We start from the raw sequence: 26,034 nt of genomic DNA, 5'->3' as shown, positions 1-26,034 counted from the left end.
AGTTGAGTGTGGTGGATACTGGTCCCCAATCAGAAGGCCAGCTGTTATACAACGCATAGGAAATTGGTCACCCCATTGGTACACTCTCTATACACCTCACTTTTTTGCAGTTGTCGCGTCTGTGGAGGATGACTAGTAGCAGAGGGGGAGAGTTCGAATTCTGGCCAGATAGCCAGACTGACCTAGCAGATCCCTCTTCTACTCGCCTTGTTTCCATGATCAACGTTCTAGAAGTCCTTGGGACCATATAAGCTTAATACAGAGGCTATTTTTATGCTGTTATTTACAACTGTACTGGATTACTGCCAAGAAAAGGGACCAGGGGCAAAGTAACTGTAACGAGGGAGTCCGTTCCCATAGATCAGGTAGTCCATGTTGGTAAGAATCATCATCGTTGAAAGGAGTGTAAGTCATCCCCCTAAGGCAGAGGATGCCACTGAGGAGTCTATTAACATGGTTGTGTGTTAGCTTCCACCACGGGTGTTCCAGAGTGTCAAGTAGAGAGGGCTGTGGCTGACAGGCTGAGCATTATAATAACCGGGTTGATGAGTAGTCCGCAGGTAAGCAACTAATGCAAGCAACTATTTGCAATGTCTGGTGCCGAGCTCAGCCCCCAAGACTGTCACTTGGACATGGGAGGAAGTGAGATCTCGCCATTTTCTCGAGGCACACTCTGGCTCTGGTGTTTTCCTTGTTTGCATTTCTATGGAAAGCCCTAGATCGCCAATACAGTCACGAGACAACAGTCGTATTTTCATTAGAGTAAGTCACGGTATTGACGCTTATGCCCTGAAACGAACGTAGTGAGAGAAAGGGAAGTAATAAACTCGGATGTACGTGCACGTTCCGCGAAAAGATTTGGCTGTGCCCTGAAACGAGGAACGAGTGAAGGGGTTATACTACCCTGCACGAGCTGCCCGCAAGGTTTTGGTGTGTTCATACCGCAAATTCTTGCCAATTCTCGCCGCTTAATTCGTCGCTTTTCGCCGCCAAGAGGTGTTCTTGTTGGATTCCGGCCACGTTGTCGACTTCTCCATCTATCTTAGCTCTTAGGGTTCTAGGGCTTCATTCTGCACTCTATACCGTTCCCATCCATGACTGACTGACTGGCCTCGTCCTCGGTGTATAATTCTCTTATTGGCTTCACATACTTTCACGCTTCGCCTCAGTCATCCGCTGACTTGTGGAGTCCCTACTGGGCTTACCTTCGCTCGCTTCTCCGCGCTTTTTATGTCTTAGCTTTTACGGCTCTACGGCTTTGTCTGGTCTCGTTCACTTGTTCACACGTTGCCCTGAAACAAACGAAGTGAGAGGAAGGGGAAACTATTGTACGTGACTTGAGCTATACTGTGTACATTTATGCGACTCGACAGACTGCCAAAAGCCCATACAAAATTGTGGAGATTTTCGTCCAAAATCACGGTGATTGGCTTGCGTTCTTCACTGTAATTAGATTTTGGGTTCTGCCTTATTGGTTCTGCCTTACCCTCACTTGCAAGATTGTTTACTTTCAGCCCGAGTTCGTGAGAGGATGGGGTTAGTTCCAAAATCCCGACAAGTTGCTTACTTCAGAATACTGCCAGAGTAGGGTGTTTTGGGTGCTATTCACCGGCTTGGTTAGGGATCACGCCACCGTGATTCAAATCGCACCTATCGGATTCGGTTTGTTGTCTTTCCGCAACCTTAACCAGCCATGACATATCCAGTCACAGCTGTCGCTTTCACGCTACGCCTGATATCGTCGACTATTACCTCATGACAGAAAGAAGACGGCTTCGGTCACTTCGTTAATGGTCGTCATATCACGTACATTAAGGTTCCACGTCTGCTATCTTCGGTTACTAATCTTCGCTTATACTGGCAAGTTTGGGTAATATCTCTAACAGTGATTTTGCACGTATTGGATTCTTGAACTCTTTGTGTTTCTGTGATTGTTACGATATGTTCAAGTTATTAGCACACCATCGTCGACATCATGACTACCTTCCACTTACGCGCGTTAAACCGTTCCATTCAAGTAAAGTTTACTATTCCGTTCATATTCTGCCCATAGAGTCTTTCTAGCTTTCTCACTATGGTGTAACCAGAGCTACTCCGCTGTTTCTTCACGTGCGGTCTTTCCTACTTATGTATAATTACGTCTCTGCGATGACGAGGAAATAATACTAAAATCTTTCTCGCCCGTGTTTTCTTATTCCCTCCTCGCTGTTTATTGCTCTTGCCGTGCTCTTCCTATCGGTCTGTTCGTTTCCTTGAACTGCGTTTCCCTCCTGCCTGGCCTATCCTATATATTAGTGCATTTCCGTACCTTCTATCTTTGTTATTTGACTATTCTCAAGAATAACTGATGCACCGCTTCCTCTGGCCCCCGGAATCCGTCCGATTCCTCAGGCGACTGCGAACAAAATCCGTAGCTCATACTGGTTCTTGCCGATACCTGAGAAACGAAGCTGGGTGGACAACACAGGGCTGGATGGGTCTTCTAAGAGAAAGAAAAGAAGATCAAGGATAGTTCGAAGAACGACTATATCATCAAGGATACCTCTCAAGACAGACCATATGCACGTGCCTCTTCTTTTACAATTTCTGGGATCTCATCCTGGAGCTTTAATTGGGAAGGTGTCCAGCCGAGAAGCTTCCTAGCGCGCAACGCTTTAGCTTTGACCTTGTAGTTAGCCACAGGGCGGCCAGCAGGAGCCATGACTGCCCTGTTCTCCATATCAAGCACCATCACCTCTTCCGATGCCAGGAGTCCCAGCCTATACGCCTCTTTCGTAATTCTGCGACAGATATCCCCCCAGAAGTATTCACCACCTTCCACAAGGTAATAGCCCTCGGAGTTCCATGAAGCTTTGGATCCTCCGAATATAGCTTCGTCGATCAGGCGAACATATAGACGAGACAGGTCGTGAATATGAACGCAATTCCAGAAAGATTTCCCATCACCTAGCTGGAGCCCTTTGCCAGTTTCAAGAATAAGCCGGGTAAGATTATACATCTGTTCAGTTCTCCGCAAGATAGGGCCCCTTCCGGCTCCAAACACGGTTGAAGGACAAACAATCGCAGTCTTAAGTGTATCAGAGCCGGCTGCCAAGACAATTTTGTCGACATTGCGATGTACAGCCTTGTCTTAAGAGATAATAATCTGTTTAGTGCGTGCAGGATTTGGGATAGCTTTCATATATAAACTTACCTGGTAAAGAAGTAAGCTCAGAAATCCCCTCCCAATCATTAAAGATATGTATCCGATTTGGAGTATATAGCAATTCATGTCCCAAATCCAGAAGAATATCAGTTCCGCTTGTATGAACATAGACCCCTCCCCCCCTCTTCCGCAGTCCGTTCACAATGGCTGTTGCGGATGGCACATTGTCAGCACTCATCGCAAAATGAAGGACCAGCTCATGTTTCGCTACTTCCTCCTCAATAACAGCCGGTTGGTCAAACGTAGCGAAGAATAGCCTCAGATTTGGATATCTTGCTTTGAATTGTGCTTCATGAGCTGGGTTTCGTACGAGACAAGTGATACTGTGCTCCCATTCAGGATGCGTACTCAGAAGCTCATATAGGACATCTCCTCCTACATAGCCGCTCTGCGTTTATGGTATAGTCAGCAAGGACGTCAACATGGTCTTCAAAAAGTGGGTGAATTGTACCGTTCCTGTAACAAAAATCTTTGGCGGTAACATCTTTTAATATCCAAGACTTTGAAACGATGATATAAGAGGCCTGAGTAATTACTTCGCCCTAGGAAGCCTGGTATGGGTCCTTATATAGGAGATAACAGTGGTTTAAGATTACCAATCATCAGCATTATTAATACGGGGTCATTCCATACTCTACATAGTTATTCCCATATGTCTTAGCCTGAGACTGAAATACGAGCTTTGCAAACTCACCCCATGTCGGCAAGCCGCAGAGTTTATCAAAGTCAGCGAGATAACTAATGTGGCCCCGACTGAGGTAAGCACGGTGTGTTCTCCTTGATTATTTGAGTTGGCATATCACTTAGTTGCAGACATCGCCATTTATGTAGTCCATGAGTGCATGACCTCCCTGCAAACCTTGATATCCCCAACTTGAAGTCTCTTCTTAATGGCCACCTTGAACCTTTTCTCTTTCCACTTTTTAATTTCACATCGTTTCAGGGCCACTGCGTGCGACAGCGCGCGTCACCAGTTAAACTACTTATGGTTGGTCTTGCCACGCCCACCGCTCATTGGCCCCCCTTCTTGCCCTAATTTTGCACTCTTGGGACTGGCCTGTCTTGGCTTTAGGGTTCGACGCATCTTTCTGCATCTACATGCGCGTTATCTACCCATGATTGCTCCACATCCTGCGCCTTGCCCATCCTTTTACCATAACGCTCTGTTGCTTATGCCCAGCGGACATGATTCTCAGCGTGGGTCAGATTCCTCCACCACAACGAAATATAGACTTTTCTGAGGTACAGTGTCGAATATGCAAAGATGATGTTCGAACATCTGGGACATCCCATAAAGTTGAGAGTAGAGCTGTCGGGAGATGTGCGAATCGAGCGTACATTTTCATACCCAAACTAAATCGCTCCATATCTGATCAAGCCTAACACAGCACCGAGAAGAATAGCGAGCGGTGCTGCAATGCCAAAGTATCGCCCGCCCACATAGCTAGTGGCGGCCACGACCACCCACCATGGATCATTTCCCAGGCTCTTGCCTGATTGGAAACCTTCATCTATATAGCCAATCTGCCATATCCGATACACCGCTGTATATATTAAACCAACTGCCCCGGCGTTGATGCCTCTTACCGCAGATTTCACCCAGCGTCGACTTCGCAACCCTTCCCACATACCCATTGTTCCATGAACGAGAATAATACCAGGAGCGAAAATTCCGCAGAAACCGAGAATGGCTCCAGTAACAGCGGGGTATCCGCCATGGATAGCGGTCAGGCTACCCAAAAATACGGCGAAGTTGAAATTTGGTCCAGGACATGCTTGTATAACGGCGAGGCCGATGAGGAAATCGCGCGGGCTGACCCATCCCTCAGCCACAATATATTCTCTGAGTAGCGGGATCACGACCGGGCCGCCACCGAAAATAATAGTTCCAGCAAGATAAAGGTTGGCGAAGAGTTTGTACAGGAGCGGAGTTTGACGTAAGACGCTTCGAAGAACCATGATAATAACGAATGTAAGGGAGAATGTTGCAATTATTGCTGCACCTGACTTCCAAGAGAAGTTCAAACGACGGCCAGGTGGTATAGTGCGTGGCTCAGAATCCTGAGCAGAGTACCGGTTATGATCGTCGAACGCTTCGCCAAAGTTATTAAATTCGTGAGCAGGATCGCTTTCATCTCTGCCAGTTCCTCCCACCCCAGAAAAATTGAATGTTGTTACTTTCCGTATGAGCTTGAATATGGCTCGGATAGGTCGGTGAAACCAGCGGTAATCGTATATAACCGTACTGCAACCCGCTGCAAACATAAGAACTGGAAAGTACCACAGCGCATTATATAGCATTCCAGCGGTAGCAGCGAGAAAGACCAGAATCCGAGTGAGGTGGTCCGTGACTGCTTTATCCGAGAGCTCGACTGCCGCTAGGGCAATTATACCGACCGTGGCGGCGTTGAGTCCTGAAAGTACAGCATAAACTGCAGGAGGCAAACTCTCGTCGATATTAGAAATACCAATAGAGAGGCCAAACATGCCTAGAGCACCAGGGAGACTAATCGTTACGTCAGCATCAACTTTCGATCCCTCGCTAGTGACCATACCTCCAAGTAATAAATCCAAGGACAGCTCCGAGCAAACCATCGTGGATAAGGTTCACGCAGTAAAGCATCTTTGTGCTAGCAGGTCCAGACAGAGCTTGCGAGATACTGAAGAGCTCCTGATACTAAGATGGCACACTTAGTATTTTTGGAGGACTAAACGACGCTGCATTTGAAGACATACCAACTGCTCGTCAACAAAGTTAAGTTTTAAAACAAACTTGTCATAGAACTACCATGCAATCAGAGCTGAGTGGTCAAATTAGATGCTGGACACGTTACTTACGATCTTGAAATGAACCGGGGGCCCGCCGAATGCAGTAAATCCGAGGTACCAGTTCACCTGAAGAATCTTCCAAACATGGAGACCAGCCTCGCGTGCTGCATACTTCCATCCATTCGAAGCCATAGTGAAATAGCATAGGACAACTCGTACTCTACTCTGCCAATTGATCGATCTAATCCTATCTGTAGTATTATCACTAAATAATTGCTAACTGGTAGACGTCTAAATTCCAACTAGCCTTGGCACGCTCGTCATAACTGGTGCTATGTGCGCCATACTCCACAAATCAGATCAGTTGAAACGAATCTAATTAGTAAGGTCTTTCGTAGTTAACGTTACCTGGATCTGCCCGATTATGCTAGGCTCTGATAGCCCCTTTCGCAGCCCGAAAAGGGACGCAATTTTTCATGATTGATTTGCGAGGACCTCTTTCGCCGACCGCGGAAATAGCTCATGCACTCAGACTTCTGCATGTATCACGTGACTTTGACAAGCTGAAGTTCCTGGTTAAAGAAAAGGGATTTACATATATTCTGGAGGAAGAGTATACAAAAATAGGTGAGCTATACAGTAAGGAGTCTCACGCTAACATCAGTCCCGGCCCATACTAGTTGTGTGCGCTTATCCATAGTAACTTACGGTAACTGTTTTTTCGTGCCCACTTGCTCTCCTTTTCATCTCGCATGTACGTGCACGTTCCGCGAAAGGTTTTGGCTCTTAGACTACGAATAGATGCTGTTTGGGGAACTTATATAAGTACATGTTAGCTGGCAAATAGCCAAACTAATGACCTATCGATCTAGAACATTCTACTGAGGTACCATGTAGAAACATTAATTTCACAATTCAATAGGGGGCTTTTCGTGGGTCGTAGTCGCAGTGCTGTTAAGATCGCGATACCAGTGTGTCACATCAGCACTATTAACGTAATTCCCGGCCAGTCTGGACACCCCATCCAAAATCGCGTTAACCTACCCACCTACCAACTTCAACCAACTACCATGCCGCCAATTAGCTCTAAATCTTCGCAGAAATCGGCCAATCAAGAGGGCAAGATCTTATTAGCCCCTGATGATATTAAAAATGGCCGAATCAAATCTATTCGCGCAGCAGCGAAGCTATACGAAATCCCCCGCTCAACACTAACCGGTATTTGTAAGGGGCCGGTTATGTCCTTGGCATACCCCGATAATGAACCCAGCCAACCTCCAAACCGAGAGGAATGTGCAAGAGGTTATGATTATGCGGAGGAACGAACGACTCTTTGCTTATTAGCATATCGATTAATCGCCCTATACAACCGAAGAGGCATAAACCTAGACATAGTGCATATACGGATGCAAAATAGGTTCCGATTAGGAAGAACTCTAGTGGAGGGTTGTAGAGTTGATAACCAGGTGCTTTTGACTGTTCTAATCGATATCTCTTAGACCCTTTTGCGTTGATTTCATAGATCAGTTTCAATACGTCAGACTCAATTAGAGTGGGTAAAATTAAAAGCATAGTCAATATAGATAATTGCTCAAAACCGAGACAGAACGACATAAGATATTAACGTTATCTTTCGTCGTGAGCAATAGCCTTCGCTAATAGTAGCTGCACGATTTAACTCCTAAATTCCGAGGCGAGAAAAGCAGTCATATACCTATAAGTCTGTTCAATCGTCGAAATCAAATAATGACTTTTATTATATTCCCGAATATTTTTACCTTGTTTTTATTACAAGGTTCCGTTGTATACTCTGGCTCATCGATGGTCAATCTTCATATGCGTTTAGGTTACAGTGAAACAAATTTGTTGCCATTCTTTTTTTTTCGTCCTCTCTACTTCATCGTTTCAGGGCCGTTGCGCACTATGCGCGCGCCTTCCAGTATAGGAACGTTGATATTCCGGACCTATTTCTAATGTGGACTAGTGTCTCTTGGCGGTGGGGCTGGACAATCCTCAAGAGTGGAGGTGGTTGCATCAGTTTCGGGATGTTCTCCACAACTTATCCTTCAAATCCAACAGTTACAGCACATATTTGAACAGCGGCGACTTATCACCCATATCAAACAGCTCATCCTCCGTGTACTTGACCCTCGCCTCATCCGCCACCTTAGCCTTCCGCGCATTCCCCTTCTTATAACTCCACTCAAGGAAGAAAGCAACAAACAGGCCAAACCCAGCGAGCGCAAGACTAAGCCCAAAGCCAGTGGGATACTTGGGATTCTCCTTCTCAATGTACATGAAACTGCCCACAATGCCGCCAACATTTCCAACGCAGTTCATGAGCGCAATGCCGATGGCTCGGCGCGCAGATGGAGCGATGTTGTTCGCGTTCCACGATGCGGCGGCGGATTGTATCGGGTAGATTCCGGCTACGCCGAGGACGACGGCGAAGTAGGCTACTCCGCGCTTTGATTCGAGGGCGCCGTTGAGAGAGAAGAGGATTGCGTAGGCGATTACCACGATTATCATGGGGATGGCTACGAATGGCATTCGCCAGTAGAAGCGATCGGATAGTCGGGCGAAGATGATAGCTGAGATGGCTGCGACGACGTAGGGTGGAGCGGAGGTTAGTTGGGCGTTGGTCGAGCTGAAGCCCATTGCTTTGGTGATGGTGGGAAGAGTGAATTTGGTGCCTGAGTATAGGTACATGTGTTAGCTCGAGCCCAGAGACGACGATTTGAGGATATACTTACCATAGGACAGGGCTGACTGGCACAGCAAGAAATAAGCTTGCACGTAGATTCTCCAGTTCTGCAGCACTTTCTTCAGATCTCGCATCTTGAAGCTTGTTTCTTCACTGCTGGTTCCACCTTGCTTGATGAACATGGAGAGCTCGAGGAAACGAACTTCCTCGGGAGACAGCCAGCGCGTGGAGAACGCGGGGGTGTCGATGAGGAGGAAGAAACACATTACACCTAGAACGACACTCAAGAGTCCCTCTAGGAGGAAAATCCATCGCCAGCCTTCCAGGCCGCCGATACCATCCATCTTGGCGATGGCGGCGGCTAGTAGACCGGAGAAGGCACCGGACAATGCACTGGCACAGTAGAAGTATGAAATGCGGAGAGCCAGGTCTTTTGGCATGTACCAGTAAGAGCAGAGATAAATGGCACCCGGGAAGAAGCCAGCCCTAGATGTTGCGTGTCAGTCTCGTTTACCATCGAAAACGCGAGGATCAAAGGTACGTACTCGAAGATACCCAGCAGCACTCGAGTAGTCATAAGACCTGCAAAGTTCTTGACGAGACCCGTGCATGTCATGACAATTCCCCAGCTGACGACAAGAATGCCCAGGTAGGTTGAAGGGCGTTTGAATTTCTTGAGAAGGATGTTGCTAGGGACTTCGAACAGCACATAGGGAATGAAGACTATCACGGACGTAAACCAGTCATCAACAGTTCCGAGCAGATTCCCAAAATAGCAATGACAGTGAACTCACAGATTGAAAGCACAGTATTGTACTGCACTCCCGTCATACCTAGATCCTGAACCATGCCTTCGATCTTGGCATTTCCGATATTCGCACGGTCGATATGGCACATCAAGTACAGCAACGCCAGCATCGGGACCAAACGAACATCCACCTTCCGAAAGACCTTCTTCCGACGTTCCTGAGAGAAATTGATATAAAACTGCTCATCATCGGGGGTCAAACCGACGACACGAAAAGTGTCAATCTCCGTGATATGCGAAGGCTTGGGGAGAGTCTCGACATGAGAAGGCTGATCGACAATCTCGACATCCTCTTTGCGGATAGATCCAGGATTCATAGCTGCAAGATACTCCGAGTGAACTGCACGAGATAGTCGTTTCACCTAGCAAACTCAACAAAGTAGACAACCACAGCTGTAGATGTCTCGCTGACTATCCCCTTATCCATCCACCCCAGCGGGACACGGTGTATATATACACCATCTCGGATATCTCCTCTTGGCAAGACATGCCACGCCATCAGCATCTCGCATCAGACCTAAGCTTGACAACCATCCCGTCTGATCCAAGCTCCCACCCACCCAATCCTCTCAACCCCGACCTTGGCGACCGGCTCAGCCTGTGGGGGTCTGATAACCTAAATTGCGGGGGAGTGGGAGGCCACGGCACGATGACACTCCACTCGACGATCGCGAACCCAGTCTCTCCAGTCTCATATATGGAAAATTTGAGCGCGCGTGGTCCGCGGCCACGGATAAGTGTCCAATCACAGCTTTGCTACCCTCGTAGATCATGGTAACTGAGTTCAGACTTCCTTTTGTTTACTGCAGGCCAAGCCTATTGGCTCTTGCGGGGTAAACAACTTTCAATCTTCTCCGGGCTTTCTCCGCGATGCCAAGAGCGCTGTTTTCCGACGCTTGGCACGGAAATGTCCTGGAAATGGGCTTCTCCGGCGTGGTGTTGTGTTTGCACGGCTTTTGATGGTTCTTTATGCAGCAAGGAAAGGTATATGTGTCACAATTCTGAGGTATTTGGAGTCTCAAAGCGCTTGATCATCAGACAGAGGAAACGAGTCAGTAAGAGGTATCTAATTAGTGTACGGAGACTAGCGCGGGAGAAAAGCGTCGCTGCGTGCGATTAAAAAATGTATTCTCGTAATTGCCCCTCTATTGAACATGTAAGCCATGCCCTGTCTTGTGGTAATCACCAATCCTCGCCATGATATAAGCATACCATCACTGGAGTGACATATTCCCAGCAATGTATCCAAACTCGAAGTCTTCATCAAATGCAATCAACCAATCAAAACCTAACAATGCAAAGACCGTCCTCAGGCCAGAGTCATCACGAAGCAAAAACACATGCAAGGGATTCGTGGTATCGGGTTGCAAAAAGAAAAAAAAAGGAAGCAAGCAAGTATAGGAAAGCCACAGCAGAGCCATGTCTAGTCAGCCAGGACTTGTCGCAGCATCGCCACGAATGGATCCATCAGTTTCAGGACTTCGGTCACGTCTGGTTTGACGGGCTCGCCGGCTGTGCGGCGGAGTTGATCCTGTTTCTTGATGCGGCGACGGCGTTCGACTGCGATCGGGTCGTCCTCGTCGTCTTCCTCGTCTTCGTCTTCGGAGTCGGAGGCTGCGTCCGAGATGGTCAGGTCTTCGAGGTCGGCCTGGAAGAAAATAGTTAGAACTGTGTGGGGATGTGTATTTTGGGGGAAGTGTTAGAACGTACCTCGTCTAGACCAAAGTCGCTGCTGTTGAAGGTGCTCGTGCCCGGAATCATCTCTCCGGCTGTACCTTCAGCGGCCATCTTCTGCCGCGTCTTGTTCAAGTGCCATCTCTTGCGGTCCTCCTGCCACTTGATCAGGGCGTTAATTTCTTCCAGCGCAACCTCCTTGTCAATCTGGCCGACGCCCACGGCGCCCTGGAACATGGCATTCATATCCATCTTACCACCCCGTGGCCCCTTGCGCAGGAACTCGAGGATCTCCTCGATCCAGGACATCAAGGACTGGAACAGCCCGTTATCGTGCAAATGCACCTCGTGGATAAACTTGTAAAAGTTGTCCTCGTGGCGCGCGCACAAATCAATAAAGGCCTGTACGGTCTGGTTCGGGTCGGCTGAGGCATCTTGGCGCTGGGCGCTCTCGATCACCGAGATCGCATCGTCGGCGAACAAGGCGAAGTCAGTAATGCTGCTATACACATTGGCGGACTTGTACACCCGGACGAGTGGTTCGTAGAAGATGGTGAAGAGGTCACGGAATAGCTGGAGGGTGGCGGGCTCCTCCACGATGCTGAGCATCATCGCCTTGTCGCGTTGACGGGTGTACAGCTTCAGAAGCTGCTTCATGTTGGCGAACCACTGAGCCCCCTGCTGCATTTCCACATCGACATGGTCAACCGCGTAGTTCCATGCCACCCAACTATTAAACACCTTGCCAATTTGCTCAGGAGTCAACTCGGGTGGAATGAGCTCAGAGCGCAGAATAGCGACGATAAGGTCGACGTCTTCCGCCTCGGCCTCCTCTCGGATGATGTTCTTTATATCTTCTTCTGCATCCACGAAACTCTTGAGTTTCTGGGTCAACACGGTGTCTTCAACCTTGGCAGTCAGAGAATTAATGGATTTCTGGAAGTCCTTGATGCCCTCATTAAGCGTCATGGAGAAGATTCGCTGCAAGAGAGAGCGTGAGCCGAAAGGTTGAGCAAGGAACAGGTCCAGAACACCAGACATGACCGCCGCTGGGTTGGCGATACGAATGACATTCTTCATCAATGTGTAAGGGACAAGGCCATGGATTCGCTTGGCCTGTGCGAACATTTCGGGAGAATTGTCTTCGGCGAGGAACAGGTGGTAGACGGTTGCAGCAACCCTAGCACAGTCAGTCAAAAAGGAACACACACTCGAGTGTGGGGGTTAAAACTTACTCTATCCGCAGCCATTCGGCGAATTTTTGGTATTGCGGGCTGAGCTCGGCAATGCAGGGTTTCTCCCGAATCTCAGCAAAGAGCTTTGTCAGACCATCTAGCAATAACATATTAGCACCACTCTCCCGGCAATTAAGAACAAGAATGAAGACATACTGCTCTCCACAATGTCCCTTCGGAACTGCTCCATGTAGACATCTAGCTCGGCGGCTCGTTGCCTGGCGATTTCGTAGAAGCGTTTCTGCTCCTCGATTCTGACTGCATCCATTTCCTTGCGTCGTTTCACATCGATCAATTCCTCCTCGTTTAATGAGATAGGCTTGGCAGTCAAGAACTCCTGCATAGCCTTGGACTCGGCAACCCGCTTGTTCTGCAGTATGGTACGCAGGAAGGCACGAAGAGAGACACGTTGTTCCTCGCGGTACAGAACCGTCTGTCGTGACACCACTTCCGTTGATACACCCGGGGATTTAGAGGATCGCAAAGAGCTTTTCGAGACTGATCGGCGAACAACACTTTCAACCGTCAATGTTTGGCCCGTGCTTGAGGTTGGCTCGTCTGATACACTAGCATCTTGAGTAGAGACGGAGGAGACCGATTCGTTGTCGTCTTCTGTGGATCCGAACCAGCTGGATGTGGTCGAGGACTTGTTCTTGCGAGGGAGCGGTGGCAAGTGCTTGCCAGGGAACTCGGTACGTAGTCTGCGATGGAGCTTGACGAATTCGCCATATCTTCGGCCAATGTGGAACTCCTCCTTGCCTTCTCGGCGCACTCGGATGATGAATTCCTGCAAAATTCTGTTAGAATAAATTCCTTCTTCCAGCGGATAGGTTACTCACCGCGTGAGGGTGATACCGGACCGTCCGCTTCACCGACGTCACCCGCACCGCTGCAACATTGACGTCCCAGCCATTGATGGCATGGCCCTCGGGCATGTTGACTAGCAGACCCTTGTCATTCGCGCCGCGCTCAACAATCTCCATCTCCGAGAACTGGATACGCTCCTCATAGCCCGATGCGGTCGGCACGCCGGAAACCATCATGAGCTCCACAAGCTTCTCGCTCTTGCGAGCCAGTTTCCGCCGCTTGGTCTCCTCCAGGCGATCCTCCGAGGACGAGACATGCTTGTTGGCAAAGGACTCGAGGAACTAGAATCAAGGATAAGAAATGTTAACACTGTATCCCACACGCCTGCCCTGCATCTCTCCACGCGTTCCTTGGGATCCGGTCACACGCACCACTTGTAGCTTATCCTGCCAAAACTGTTTCTCCTGCGCCTGATCGAGGAATGGGAAGTTGCGGACATGATGCACGAAGATGTATCTTAAAATCGGGAGCTCTGAGTCGATCGGGGCGACTTCGCCGAAGTCCGATCGAAAGGGTGCGCCGAAGCGCTGCAACGCAGTTGGGGAGTTGAGCTCGGAGATTTCGCCGCGGACCTGTCGAGAGATGAGCTCGCGCTTGAGATCTACAATGCAGGTCACAGGAAATGTCAGTAATCCTTCCAATCAAGAGGTTATCCTGCTATCTCGGCGTATTTTTCCGTTCACTTACAGTGCTCCTGCTTGCCGGTCAGGATCTGACCGTCCAGCGGGGGTACTGATGCACTAGCTCTGGGCTGACCGCCGTTGGCGACGGCCTTCTCATCGAGCGCCGACATGCTGGGCGCGAGACTGTGGTCGGAAAGGATGCAGAATCCCTGATATCGGTCGTACAATCAATCTGCTTAAAGCAAAAGTGGTTGTGGTGAGATGGGAGGAAGGAGAATTCGTCTGCCTGGCCTTGTCAGCTTCAGGTCTGGGCGGCGTGTCGCCGAGATTCAATAGTAGCCGGCACCACCCACACAGCCCCCGTGAGCGTTTCCCCAACGAGGCTTGCTGATTAATAGGAAAAAGAATCTCAACAGATGCAAAATCAGCGAGTATGTGCGACTAGACTCTGTAGTTTTTGTGTTCTAGAGCGCAATTGCTGGTAGGGGCGAGAGGGAGCAGAACTGGTGTTGTTGATGGTCGCAAGAAAAGTGGGCGGAGATGTCGTCACTGGTCACTGCCCGAGTAATCCCAAATGTGCCCGGCATCCTTTCGTCCACTCGGCACCCCTCGGTCAATTGTTAATTTACAAGGCCTGCCCCCTACCCTGACCCGTAGGACTGGATGATCGTCGGTCAAGGAACAGCCACTGTATTCGATGAGGGATGACATGGGTGGCATTTCGATCCTCTGTCTACCTGGCTAGCCTATCGGTTTAAAACTAGGGTTTAGATTCGGCGATAAAGCCACGAGATCGCCTCCGTTAATGATTCTGTATCATTCTCGATGGAACACTGTCGCTATTACCATTTGGAGCCCTCGACGGAGTACAACTGCACGATATTGCCCGAAACTGGCCGATCACACTGACTTGGGCAAAGCTAGTATTATGGGGACACGGCCAAGGAAACAGACAATACGAGTAATCATATAACTGAACTTGTATAACTGAGCACTTTGAAGGCTCCGCCACCGATCCACCTCTCCCAGGCTGGTACGGCTGGAGAAAAGTACGATCCGAGACACTCATGACACTACACCTAGTACTCCAATCACAAACTATAGTACGTATACATAGTCAGGCAAGACATGATGCTTTAAGGGTACATACTGTACTCCCAAATTTGCCCCCCTGACGCGGCCTGCTCCACCGTGACCCGGCATTGGCATTCATTGGCACTGCGGGAAAATCCACGCCCATAGAGCTGAATATCATGCTGCCTAGTGCGTCTACAGGGCTGACGGTTGGGCATGTAATAAGCCAGGGAGATGCATTGTTCCATATCTTAGTACCGCTTAAACTTCCTGGGAGTCATACAGGTTCTCGTTCGTCCAGTGTCGCGAAGAGGGTGAAATCAGCCACGGGCTGCTAAGCCATAGGAAGAACAGTAGGTAGAGGAGATTTCCAGTGAGAAGGAGAGATGCCTACAGCAGAAGATACCAGTTCAAGCAGTACGGGCTACCATCTATAATCTATCTCTTTTGAATCGTGACTGAGGTGCTTAACTATTAGAAAAGATCGAGTTCAAAAACAACGGGTAGATCAGATTCAGATTATTAGTCGTAGCAAGGTCAGATCAATATGAAAAGACCAGACATATCCAGGGTCATAAATTACATGCTAGATTGCATGTAAGAAAAAAAAACAGAAAAAAGAAAAGGAAACGGCGCCAGGCACCCTCCATCTACAGGGTGTCGAGTCCCAGCATCTCCGACAGCATCGCCATGTCAATCTCATTCTGCATGGCCTTGATGTTCATGTCGATGGAGCCCTAATCCATCGACATGTGCTCCGACTGCCCGTACATCTGCTCGGGGCTCTGCTCCTGCGAAACGGTCTCACCAAACAAGGTGAAATCGTTCACTGGCTGCTGAGCCAGGGGAAGACCGAACGGAAAGTCGCTCGAGATGTTGTTGCCCGACATGCCCGAGTCGGGGGCATACAGCATCAAACCCCCTTGGGCACCGGGGGAGAGACCAGGCAGGTGGGTGGGTGCCGCCGCGGCAAAGTTTCCAGCTCCCATGTTCATCATGAGCTGGTCCTCGGAGATTGGCTTGAGGCCAGCGTTCAGACCCTCAGCAGCAGTGGGCAGCTGCATGTGATAGGTGCTGAACTCATCCAGCGTGGGGATGAGGCTCTCGGGTTCACCAGCCGCAAACTGAGCCTGGAGGTGGTTCAGGCCAGCGAGGTCGAAGGCGGAGAAGACCTGGTCGTTGCTCATGGCCGCCGAGTAAGGGGTCTCCTGGGGCGAGTTGTCGAAGCCAGAGTAGCTGTCGACACCGGTATCATTGGTCATGCCCGCCAGAGAAGGGGTCTGTTGGGGCGAGTTGTCGAGACCAGTGAAACTGCCGAGACCAATATCGTTGCTCATGCCCGCCGAGTAGGGAGTGGGCTGGGGCGAGTTATCGAAGCCAGTGTAACTGTTGACGCCGGCATCATTGCTCATACCGGCCGAGGAGGGGGCCTGGTACGGCTCGTAGTGCATACCGGTGTAGCCATTGGCAGCGATATCGGCGAGATTGAAGGTATCGAAAAAGTCCGGGAAGTCTTCGCCCGGGACCATGGCAGGAGGGTCTGCAAAGTTGAAGGTCGCGCCATCGGGGAGCTCAGCAGGGCCCTCGTAAGGCGAAGGGGTCGGGCCGACACTGGGAGTGCTGAAGTCGGTGGGGCCGGAAGCAGGAGTCGACACGCTCGGGGTGTCGGGAGTGGCCTGGAGCGAGGTGGCCCGGATGGAGGTGCCGCGCTTGCTCTTGGAACCGAGAGTACGGGAGCTGTGCTTGGAACGAACGTAGACCCAGCCATGAGCTTTCTCCATGTGCTGCTTGCAGTTGCTCTCACGCTTGGAGTGGTAAGTGCAGGGCTCGAAGTGGCAGCGGAAGATGTTGGGGCTGTCGGAGTGCTTGTCGTTCATGTGGCGGTCGCGCTCCTTTTCAGTCGGCCAACCGATTTGATAGTACTTGCAGGTGGTGTCGGTGCACTTCCAGGGGCGGGAGTGGGTCTTCTCGTGCTTGGTCAGGTCGCAGGGACGCTTGAAGACCTTGTCGCAGTGAGCGCATTTCTGATTGATGTCCATGGGAGGGGCATTCTTCTTGCGACGAGCCATGGAGCGCATGACACCCTCATCGCCTTCATCATCGAGAGTGATGGTGCGCTTGAAGGTAGCAGGAGCATCGGGCTCATAAGGAAGGCCAGTGGCCAGGGAGATGACCTTGCCATCCTGTATCATGGTCAGCTCGGCAGGGCGACCATTCTTGGAGAGACCGCCTTCGAGGGCGGCGGTGGTGATACTGTCAAGTTGTCAGTATGAGATGAAAGTTGGGATCAAACATGGGGGTGTCGACTCACAGGGAGGACGGCTCGTCCTTCTTGGCGGACTGAGTCTGGGAGTCCTGGGCCGCTTGGACCCGCTGGCGATTAGCCTGGATCATCGCGGCGTAGCGTCGAACCTGAGTGACAAGGTCGAGGAAGTAACCGTTAGTGTAAGGGCGATCAGCGGGAAGTCGTTGATCCCGAGCGTTGAGATGAGAGGTCGAAGTGTGCAGACACTGGATGGTAAACTCGCAGAAGCCGAGATACGAAGACCGAGACGCCGAGAGTTTCTGAAACAGGAGACCTTATGAGCAACCAGAACGCCAGTACCGAAACGAGAAGATAAGAATAAGGGAGGGGGAGAAACTTGAGAACGGGGTTCGGAGAGAACGAAGACTGGTGAGGGAGAAGACTGAGGGGAAAGACCGAGGGGGAGAAAAGTGGTGAAAGAGAAACGAAGTGAGGGGAGAAACTCGGGAGGAAAAGAGGGTTGGAGAGGGAGAGAAGTGGTGAGGGCAGAACTTGATAGAGGAAGCGGGTGGGCGAAGGAGAAGGACGGTGAGAGAAGAAATTAGGGGGAGAAGAAGGATTGGAGACGGGGGGACTGAGTGAGTGGGAAAATTGGGTAGGAAACAGGAGTGGAAAAGAAGGACTGTTGGTGAGGAAGAAAGTTGCAAAAGGAGAGGATGCTGGTGGGAGAAGAAAAATGGACGAAGGAGAGACTGGGCGATGGAAAAAGGAATTGGATAGACGAAGGACGGTGGGAGAAGAAAAGTTGCGAAGGAAAGAAGGAAAAAAAAATGAGAAAGGACGAGAGTTGGAAGAGGAGGAGGTTAGGAGGGAGGAAAAAGTAGGAGAGGCAGAAGCAGAGAGGCAGAAGCAGAGAGGCAGAAGCAGAGAGGCAGAGGCAGACGGACGATAGGAGAGTAGAGCAGACTTACAGGAGCGAGCCACAAGAGGATTTTCTCGAGATCGCGAAGGCAAACAATCTGCTTGTTCACGATGCGAGTGGGAATGCTGCGGACGAGAGGATGGAACGGCTTCAGCTTGGGTTCCTTAAGGATCGGGACCAGAATGAAGCGCTCAATCTGTTTACACGCCGAGTAGGATAATTGACGGCGAGGACTGGAGCCTTGGTCGAAGTTGGTGGAAGCAGTGGTAATGGCGGATTGTCCCAGGTGAATCTCATTGTTCACTTCCCGAAGAGGAAATCCGGATGTTAGTCTGGGCCCAAAGAGGAAATGGATAGGGCTGGGGATGGCATCGTTTGTGTTTGTGGTGGATCACATGCGCTTACCTTTTTCGGATGGATCAGCCAGCGATTCACGGCTGCTAACGGACGACCCAAGTCCACTGTCGGACTCGTGGCCATGTTCTGGTTCTTGTTGTTGTTGTTGTTGTTGTTGCTGCTGCTCCTTCTTCTCCAAAGGAAACAGGTCATATCCGTCCTCGCTCGAGGGCTTCGAGGGAGTCGAGACGGCAGACTTGGACTCGGTTTTCACCGCATCCATATCATCAGCAGAGGACGACTTCTCCTCGGGCTGATCGTCAAGAGTCAACCGCTCAAGAATAGATGCCATACGCTGCTCACTAGCAGTAATAGCATCCAGCGATGTCGGCGAGCGACGAGGAAGAGATCGGATGTTCAACACCGGATCACGATCACTCGACGGCGGGCTGGTGGGAGTACTGAACGTCTCACCCTTCTTCAGTTGCATTTTGGAAGAAGAACTGGACTCCGCCTCCGGGGCCAGCGTGGTGTTTATGACGGGCCGCCGACGCGGGTGCACCCGAGTGGACTCGAATTGAGCAGACACCATGATGGATTGGTTCTGCATCGATGCCCGCGTTAGTACGGCTGCACTCAATGCCCCCGAAAGGACAGATTGTTCCGGATGATTGGCTAATGCCCAGTGACTCACCAGATGGATGGTTCAGCTGATTCGTGATTCGTGATGTGACGTACGGTCGAGTCAGAGACTACGCCCGGGCTCCAGATTTGGTCCGGCTTGCGACTTCGAACCGGTTTCTTTATATATCGAGGGCAACCGGTACCGCTCTTGCGTCAACAAGGATATCAAGCGTTGGGAGAGTCGTGACGATGCAATCAAGCGCTGGAATACAGATCCAGCAGCAGGAGATCACGAACGGTGACAAGGCCAAGCGGGTGTTTGGCAATGGTCGCTAGGCAGGTTGGCAGGCTCACGGATCAACCGATCAAGCGTATCCCAAATGCCTTGTGAAGGCCACGATATGCAAAGACAAATCTACTGATGAGGGAAATCGATGCCAGCGAAGCGGACGAAGTCGACCGACGTTCGCAACGATCGATGATGGATAAACGGTCGGAACCGTTATCGATCGAGGGGGTTTCAAGGCGAGGAGGGGCAGTTCGACCACCTAAATCGACGAAATACTGGCGACGACGAGATTCTACACAGTGCAGAAGATGGCGAACGGCGGGCTTAATGCGAGAAGCAAATACGAGGAGAGAAAAGGAATCGTGGAGAGCGCAGGAGGAAGATGACGGAGCAGACGGAGTGGACTTGCGCGTTAGATGTCTGCCTGATGGTCGAATCCACTAGCACCAAAGGGGAATCGTGTGCGATGGCTGAGCAGATTCAATTGCCGCTGATTGGCCTTGCCAAGCGTTTTGGTATTGTCACGGTCAGCCGCTCGGGCGCAGGCCACAGAAAGCGTGGCCTACAAAACTATGGAAAGTTTGGAAACCTGGGCCTTGCGCTGGGTCGAACACATGGCCCCATTCCGTTACGAATCGTAATAATACCAGACTCCACCACGGGCTCCTAAAATGGAACACGACGGGATCCGCGGAGCCAGAATTGCTCCGTCCTTTTGGTCCTTTTTGTCCTTTCGTGTCCCAAACCCCGAGAGCCTCAAACTCCCCCCGTCTGACAAGGTTTCCCTGCGACCAGGGGTGCGGCGTTCCTCTTCCATTCAGAGAGAGAGAAAAATCACTGCCTGCGCCGTCAGCTTATCGCCAGGTAATCTTTGCGCAGGGCGACGTCAGATATTTGGCCGCCTAGAAAAAAGGCGGACGTTTTCTCCCCCTCTAGCTCTTCGCCAGGACGGCACATCCTTCAACAGAAATAGTTGGCAAAACCCCAAGACCCAAGTGTTGGCCTTTGGCTCAAAAGAGCAGACCACGAAGCCTTCGTCTCTTCCAAGCAGACATGCTTAGCCTTGCCAGGCCAGTTGGTCTGGGGGAAGAACACCTTCCGATCCGCTGATCTTCACATCCACATTCCACACGGACGAATGATGGGCCAGCCACCGTGCAATTGTTCAATCATAAAGACCCTCACGACCCTGAACGAGCCTAACCAAACGGATATCGCCGTCGGGCAGTCTGGATTTCACTGGGTGGACCCGCCACACGGGAATTTGAGCCTCGCGGATGGCTCGGCCGTTGAACGGTTGAACTGGTTCCCCCTCGTATTGTCGTATCGACTTGCAGATTTCGGGTTTTTTTTCTCGTTTTCGTCTGCCTGGTTTTGAAGCTGACTTGGTCAATTTCTTAAGATCGCTGGGGCTGGACACTCCTTCCCTGCGTGCTAAGTGGCAGCTCCGCCACAGGAACCCCAATCTGACACGTTGATAGGGTCGCGTTGGGTTTGGGGGTGAAATGTGGCGGTGACGAACATTTGCGACAAGGGTGTATCCTCCATTTGGGTTGATATGAAAAGTCGAGGAAACTCAGAGGTGTAGATGGAGACTGTAGACTAGCCTTGTCATTATATATGCGCAAGAAGACCTCGCGGGCGCCTTGGGAGAGGTTAACATCCAGGCTGTAGCGGGTCTGGACTAGGCATCCTCAAGGCGACCGTGAGAGGACGTAGGCGCCAGCGCCTATTGTAGAATCTTTTCTCCATATTAATGACTCATAAGAATCTTCTGAGCGATACAGAGAAGATATCCTTCAAGTTCTACTTGACTAGAGTGTGTTCCGCTGGTCCAAAGCCTTTGCTCGCGTGTGTACCGTGCCGGCTGTTATTGCCTCCAAATCGGGGAACAGAGAGGCACTGTTTCAAACCTTAGTCACATGAGAAACTAAACCTTATATGGCTAATCTCGAATTTAAAGTTTTGTTCTATGTTTGCATCGGAAGCGGTGGGTGGGCAGAAAGTATAGTCATGTACTGTTACATGTCCAAAAATAACACCTGTGCCATATCAAAAATTAGCCACACCCACCTTGGCGTTCTTCGCTCTCACTCCTCCCAACGTAGCAACTGCAGTCACCTAAACCACTCACAAAATGGCAAGAAAAACATCGTCGCTCTGCTATGGTACGACATTGGACTCATACGTTTAAAAAGCATCGCTGGCTGAGAATACAGCAATTGAATACTAAATATTGTCCGTTGAAAACATTATTATGCGTAGAGGATTCGTTCCGTCGTTTCCAAGTGCAAAGCAGCAGTGACACAATCGCTCGAATGCCACAAATACAGCACGATATACGGCAAAGATATTCGGCAACAAACGTCCAGTGATTGATATCTGTCAGATAATGAGGAAATAGATCAAGGGTTTATGCATCAATGTTCAGCTGCTCAGTTTCCCATCCAAGCAAGGTTTCAAAATTTGACACTGCATGAGGATGATTAGGTCCGATGATGTGTTTCTGCTTAGCTAGGCAATCTCTCAGCAAATCAATGGCATCTGCCGTTTTGCCGGAAGATTTCCGGATAAGAGCAAGGCTGGCCATGCTCGTCAGCGTATCCGGATGTTCGTTCCCTAGCTTGGTTTTGCGCATTTTCATCACCTGCACCTCAAGCCGCTCAGCCTCTTCCCACCGGCCCTGTTCCATGTAGGTAGTAGCCAGGTTAGCCATACTCGTCAGCGTATCTGGATGGTCGTTGCCGAGCTTAGTCTTGCTTGTCACCACCACCTGCTCGAGAAGCTGCTCGGCTTCCTCCCACTTGCCCTGCTCTCTATAGTTGGCCGCTAGGCCAACTTCACTCGTCAGCGTATCCGGATGTTCGTTGCCTAGCTTGGTTTTGAGCGTTTCGATCACCTGCACCTGAAGCCTCTCGGCCTCTTCCCACCGGCCCTGTTCCATGTAGGTAGCAGCCAGGTTAGCCATACTCCTCAGAGTGTCCGGATGGTCGTCCCCGAGCTTTGTCTTGCGCATCTCCACTACCTGCTTAAGAAGCTGCTCAGCCTCCTCCCATCGGCCCTGCTTCCGATAGGTCGTTGCTAGGCTTCCCATGCTTGCTAGCGTCGTAAGGTGGTCGTCGCCGAGCTTGGTTATTCTCGTCTCTAGAATTTGCAATTCAAGTCGTTCGGCCTCATCCCATCTGCCCTGTTTCCGGTAGGTTGTAGCTAAGTTACCCATACTCGCTAGCGTACCGGGGTGTTTAACGCCAAACTTGGTCTTGCGTGTCTTCAGTACCTGTTGGAGAAGCTGCTCGGCCTCTTCCCACCTACCCTGCTTTCTATAGGTCGTTGCCAAGTTGCCCATGCTCGCTAGCGTGCTGGGATGTTCAATGCCGCATCTCGTCATTCGCATTTCCATCACCTGTACCTCAAGGCGCTCGGCCTCCTCCCACCGTCCATCACGCCGATATGCTGTTGCTAGCATAACTGTGCTTTCAAGGGCTTCTTCACTGTCGACACCAAATATGCTTATCCTCTGTTTCCTTGACTTCGAAGCCATTTCCGTAGCTTCCCGAGTATTGCCGTTTTCATGTGCATATCGGGCGCCTCGATAAAGTAGAGTAGCCCATTCTTGTTGGGAATCCTGGGTTTCTGGTCGGTGTGATATCGCTGATCTCACGTGTGGAAACAGCAGTCTGCAGCTTTCCCTGTTTTCATATCCACCACTCGGAAATTCCTGGCACAGGTTGCTAATAAATCGGTGCTTCCATTGCTCTATTTCCCCTTCTGTCGTGAGCCATGCTCGTACCGTGAGCTGCACTAGCCGATGCATACTGAACATGGTGCTATCTTCACCGATCTGGATGAACGAATAGTCTCTGAGAGCTGCAATATCATCCTCAAAGTCTGAGTCAGCCGAGCTGTTCACAGACAACTCTGAAGAGCTCAAATTATTCTCACTTCTCTCTCTCTTTTGAATCCCCAGAAGCTTCTCCGGGATTCCTTGTGGGTCGAAAAGACTCATGAGAGAGAGTAAGTCAGCCGCAGATCGTCTTGTTTGTCGAATATGGTCGAAAGATATTTGCCATGTCAATACAATGGAATTCTTTGCCTCCCAGTCACGATGAAGGCGACCTGCCTCGTAGCTAAGAAGCTTAGTCGTTTCGTTATCGCAATTTCGAACCTTTTCCAAATACAGCGAGACTGAGATGCGGGGCGAGCGGTGGGTAAGATAACTGGCAGCTTGTACGATCGCGAGTGGCATACACTCTAGTTCCTTCACTAGTTGTACCATATCGGTCCTGTTTATATGTATGTCCAACTTGTTCTGTAGTAAAAGGAGCGCTTCGGCTTGGTTCATAGGTTGCACATCTATAAGGTTCTTCGTGTAGCCGGCGATATCCAATGCTACTCCTTTGTTCCGACTTGTGATGATGATAGAGCCGTTCAAGCTTTCCAGAAGGTATCGTAGCGGCGGCTGTGTCGAAGGATGGCCCTGGATGTCTGCTTGGGTCTCGGTACCAGTCGCTAAAGGTTTGCTAAGCAGCTCATCATCGTCTACATTATCCAGAACAAGAATCCATTTTCCAATTGTTGTATCTTGAAGCCAGTTTCCGACGAGCTGGAAGATATTAGTGTTGCGGTCCTTGCGCCCAGGAATCTTGGCTCGATCGGCAAGGTCACGCAGGCCGTCCTCGCAGCGGGCTGCGTTACTCGCATGAATCCAGAAGACCCATGTGTCGGTAGATTGCTGTCGGACTGGGTGGCAGTATTCGATGGCAAGTCGTGTTTTCCTATTGTCCAGTTAGTCTTGAATAGACACCCTTTAGATGCGTGTTTCCTAACCCAACTCCGCCGAGACCAACAAGAACTATTATGGACCCCGGTACCGACGATTTTTCGTGAATTTGGGCAAGAAGTGTATCTCGATTGACAAAGTTTTCGTCGTGCAAGAAAGGTACGGTAGATAGAGGCTCTGGGCGGGTTTCTGGCGGTTCTGGGGCGGGCGCGGTTATTAGTCAACTTGCCTACGGCCCGTTATAGTTAACGTTAAAGGCCTTTCTGACTGACACTTACCAAGGGGCAGGTAAAAGTGCGGATTGTTGATACTGCCAGTATTATTTCCAATCTGGAGCCCAGAGTTTGCGCTGCCAAATGAGTTACACGCCATGGTTAAAGCAACTCATAGGTCGCTTAGAGTAATTTCAGGAAGGGTTAAGCAGGAATTAGCCACACAGCCGAGTGAGGGGCAGCTCAGCCTCATCATCAGGTGACTTGATTAGCGCAACGCGCTGCACGCTGCCAGAGGCGACTAAATTAGTGTGTTGAAGTAAGCAATTTACTCAGGATTATATCGTGAGTTCAGACGATGGATCTCTACATAAGGTCAAACAACATTCCAGATTGAAGGGTCGTGCAATTCCCTCTTCTTCCGCAGCAATATGAGCCTCTTGCTCGACCAACATTCCGCTCGTTGTAGACACACGGCGTCTCTTTTCAGCTCTGTTGTAGCCATACAGTGATTATCATCTTCAGACCTATAGTTAAAGGCAATGGCCATAGAGAGCTTCTTGCCAATACGAAACAAGTTGGTCCATTCACGCAGCTGCGTCACTGGTTTCTAGTCAATATCAGTGAAATTAGCAACATTTTCGAGATTTCTCTGGGACCGGGTCGTTCAATTTTATCGTAAAAGCCGTGCCTTCAGATCGAGCCTTGCCTATCAATCCTGATCCGAGATGGACCAGAGCAGCGCCAGACCCTTTGCAGTGAAGCAACCGGGGAATGGAGGGAGGGAAGTTGACATATTGCAACGGTCGCCAAGTTTGCTTAGTTTGCAGAAAGCTTCTAGCCGCCCAGGCCTCTTGTATTCTTACGAATAGGTACAACAACGGGTGTCTTTACGAAGAACATACGAAATAGGTAATTTACGCTAGATTCATAATAGGTGTAGCATATCATGTGATTATAGTTTGAAACAGTGGCTCTGTGTTTCTCAACATCGAAGGCAATAACGGCTGGCACTGTAGGCAAATTCTAGCGACCCGCTTCGTTCTGGCTGGGTGTAACACGAGCAAAGGTGTAGAGGCTCAAGCTACCTCATGATCGGAATATCCTGGTTAATGTAACCCAATGAGCCACTTCTAGTATCTATAGACACCTGGACGGGATACTCAGGTGCTTAGTTAAGACCAGATACCACATCCATGGTGGAGCTACAGTAGGAGGTGTGCGACCATCACACCGGGAAAGACAGACCATCAGTTTTAAGCCCCTGCCAATGCCCTTGCATACAACATTTCCGGAGTTCAACTTCCATGTCCATGGAAGAAATCCAAGCCACATCCATACGTGACCAAGGTGTGCTACACAACTGCAAGAGCTCTATGGACGCCACTATGAATCGTTGGAATTCTACCCAATAGTGGTGGAGCTAGCTCCATGATCCCCAAGTACTAGTTACTATTTCAACTATTAGAGCTTTAATAAGATACTCTCTCCTCACTCGTCTGGTTTCCGTAGTTTGTTTTGGCACGAACAAACTCCCCAGATTCAGATGATCTGAAACCTCCCAAGGCTGCGTCCTTCTGTCATACTGGGGTTGTGGAGATGTCTCGGCGGATATGTGCTTGACCACTGACCATGGAAGGACCACTTAGACTTGATCCCGATCAATC

General features: G+C 50.1%; 7 protein-coding genes across 7 annotated transcripts; 1 reads left to right on the top strand and 6 right to left on the bottom strand.

Moving 5' to 3' along the window:
* Positions 1-2,545: 2,545 nt before the first annotated feature.
* Positions 2,546-3,689, bottom strand: N7458_001214 (NAD-dependent epimerase/dehydratase family protein; the record flags this gene model as incomplete). Its single annotated transcript, XM_056904597.1, has 3 exons — positions 2,546-3,129; positions 3,194-3,593; positions 3,657-3,689. The coding sequence occupies 3 exons, from the start codon at positions 3,687-3,689 to the stop codon at positions 2,546-2,548; spliced, it is 1,017 nt and encodes a 338-aa protein (XP_056768704.1).
* An 869-nt stretch (positions 3,690-4,558) lies between these two features.
* Positions 4,559-6,166, bottom strand: N7458_001213 (chromate transporter; the record flags this gene model as incomplete). The annotated part of the gene is made up of 4 exons (XM_056904596.1): positions 4,559-5,711; positions 5,761-5,882; positions 5,942-5,989; positions 6,044-6,166. The coding sequence occupies 4 exons, from the start codon at positions 6,164-6,166 to the stop codon at positions 4,559-4,561; spliced, it is 1,446 nt and encodes a 481-aa protein (XP_056768703.1).
* A 1,887-nt stretch (positions 6,167-8,053) lies between these two features.
* Positions 8,054-9,803, bottom strand: N7458_001212 (uncharacterized protein; the record flags this gene model as incomplete). Its single annotated transcript, XM_056904595.1, has 4 exons — positions 8,054-8,667; positions 8,728-9,164; positions 9,224-9,401; positions 9,473-9,803. The coding sequence occupies 4 exons, from the start codon at positions 9,801-9,803 to the stop codon at positions 8,054-8,056; spliced, it is 1,560 nt and encodes a 519-aa protein (XP_056768702.1).
* A 1,106-nt stretch (positions 9,804-10,909) lies between these two features.
* Positions 10,910-14,055, bottom strand: N7458_001211 (PX domain-containing protein; the record flags this gene model as incomplete). The annotated part of the gene is made up of 7 exons (XM_056904594.1): positions 10,910-11,134; positions 11,197-12,340; positions 12,396-12,492; positions 12,552-13,182; positions 13,235-13,543; positions 13,634-13,863; positions 13,950-14,055. The coding sequence occupies 7 exons, from the start codon at positions 14,053-14,055 to the stop codon at positions 10,910-10,912; spliced, it is 2,742 nt and encodes a 913-aa protein (XP_056768701.1).
* A 1,641-nt stretch (positions 14,056-15,696) lies between these two features.
* ace1 (putative C2H2 transcription factor (Ace1)) lies at positions 15,697-19,054 on the bottom strand (the record flags this gene model as incomplete). Its single annotated transcript, XM_056904593.1, has 4 exons — positions 15,697-17,212; positions 17,271-17,524; positions 18,176-18,429; positions 18,532-19,054. The coding sequence occupies 4 exons, from the start codon at positions 19,052-19,054 to the stop codon at positions 15,697-15,699; spliced, it is 2,547 nt and encodes an 848-aa protein (XP_056768700.1).
* Positions 19,055-19,841: 787 nt separating this feature from the next.
* Positions 19,842-20,045, top strand: N7458_001209 (uncharacterized protein; the record flags this gene model as incomplete). Its single annotated transcript, XM_056904592.1, has 1 exon — positions 19,842-20,045. The coding sequence occupies one exon, from the start codon at positions 19,842-19,844 to the stop codon at positions 20,043-20,045; it is 204 nt and encodes a 67-aa protein (XP_056768699.1).
* Positions 20,046-21,788: 1,743 nt separating this feature from the next.
* N7458_001208 (uncharacterized protein) lies at positions 21,789-24,527 on the bottom strand (the record flags this gene model as incomplete). The annotated part of the gene is made up of 2 exons (XM_056904591.1): positions 21,789-24,115; positions 24,434-24,527. The coding sequence occupies 2 exons, from the start codon at positions 24,525-24,527 to the stop codon at positions 21,789-21,791; spliced, it is 2,421 nt and encodes an 806-aa protein (XP_056768698.1).
* Positions 24,528-26,034: the final 1,507 nt, after the last annotated feature.

This window comes from Penicillium daleae (assembly GCF_028827525.1).
Source record: "Penicillium daleae strain IBT 16125 chromosome Unknown utg000002l_segment0_segment0, whole genome shotgun sequence".
Lineage (NCBI taxonomy): Eukaryota > Fungi > Ascomycota > Eurotiomycetes > Eurotiales > Aspergillaceae > Penicillium > Penicillium daleae.
Note: the sequence above shows the minus strand (reverse complement) of the source record. Positions and strands in the feature narration are given on the sequence as shown.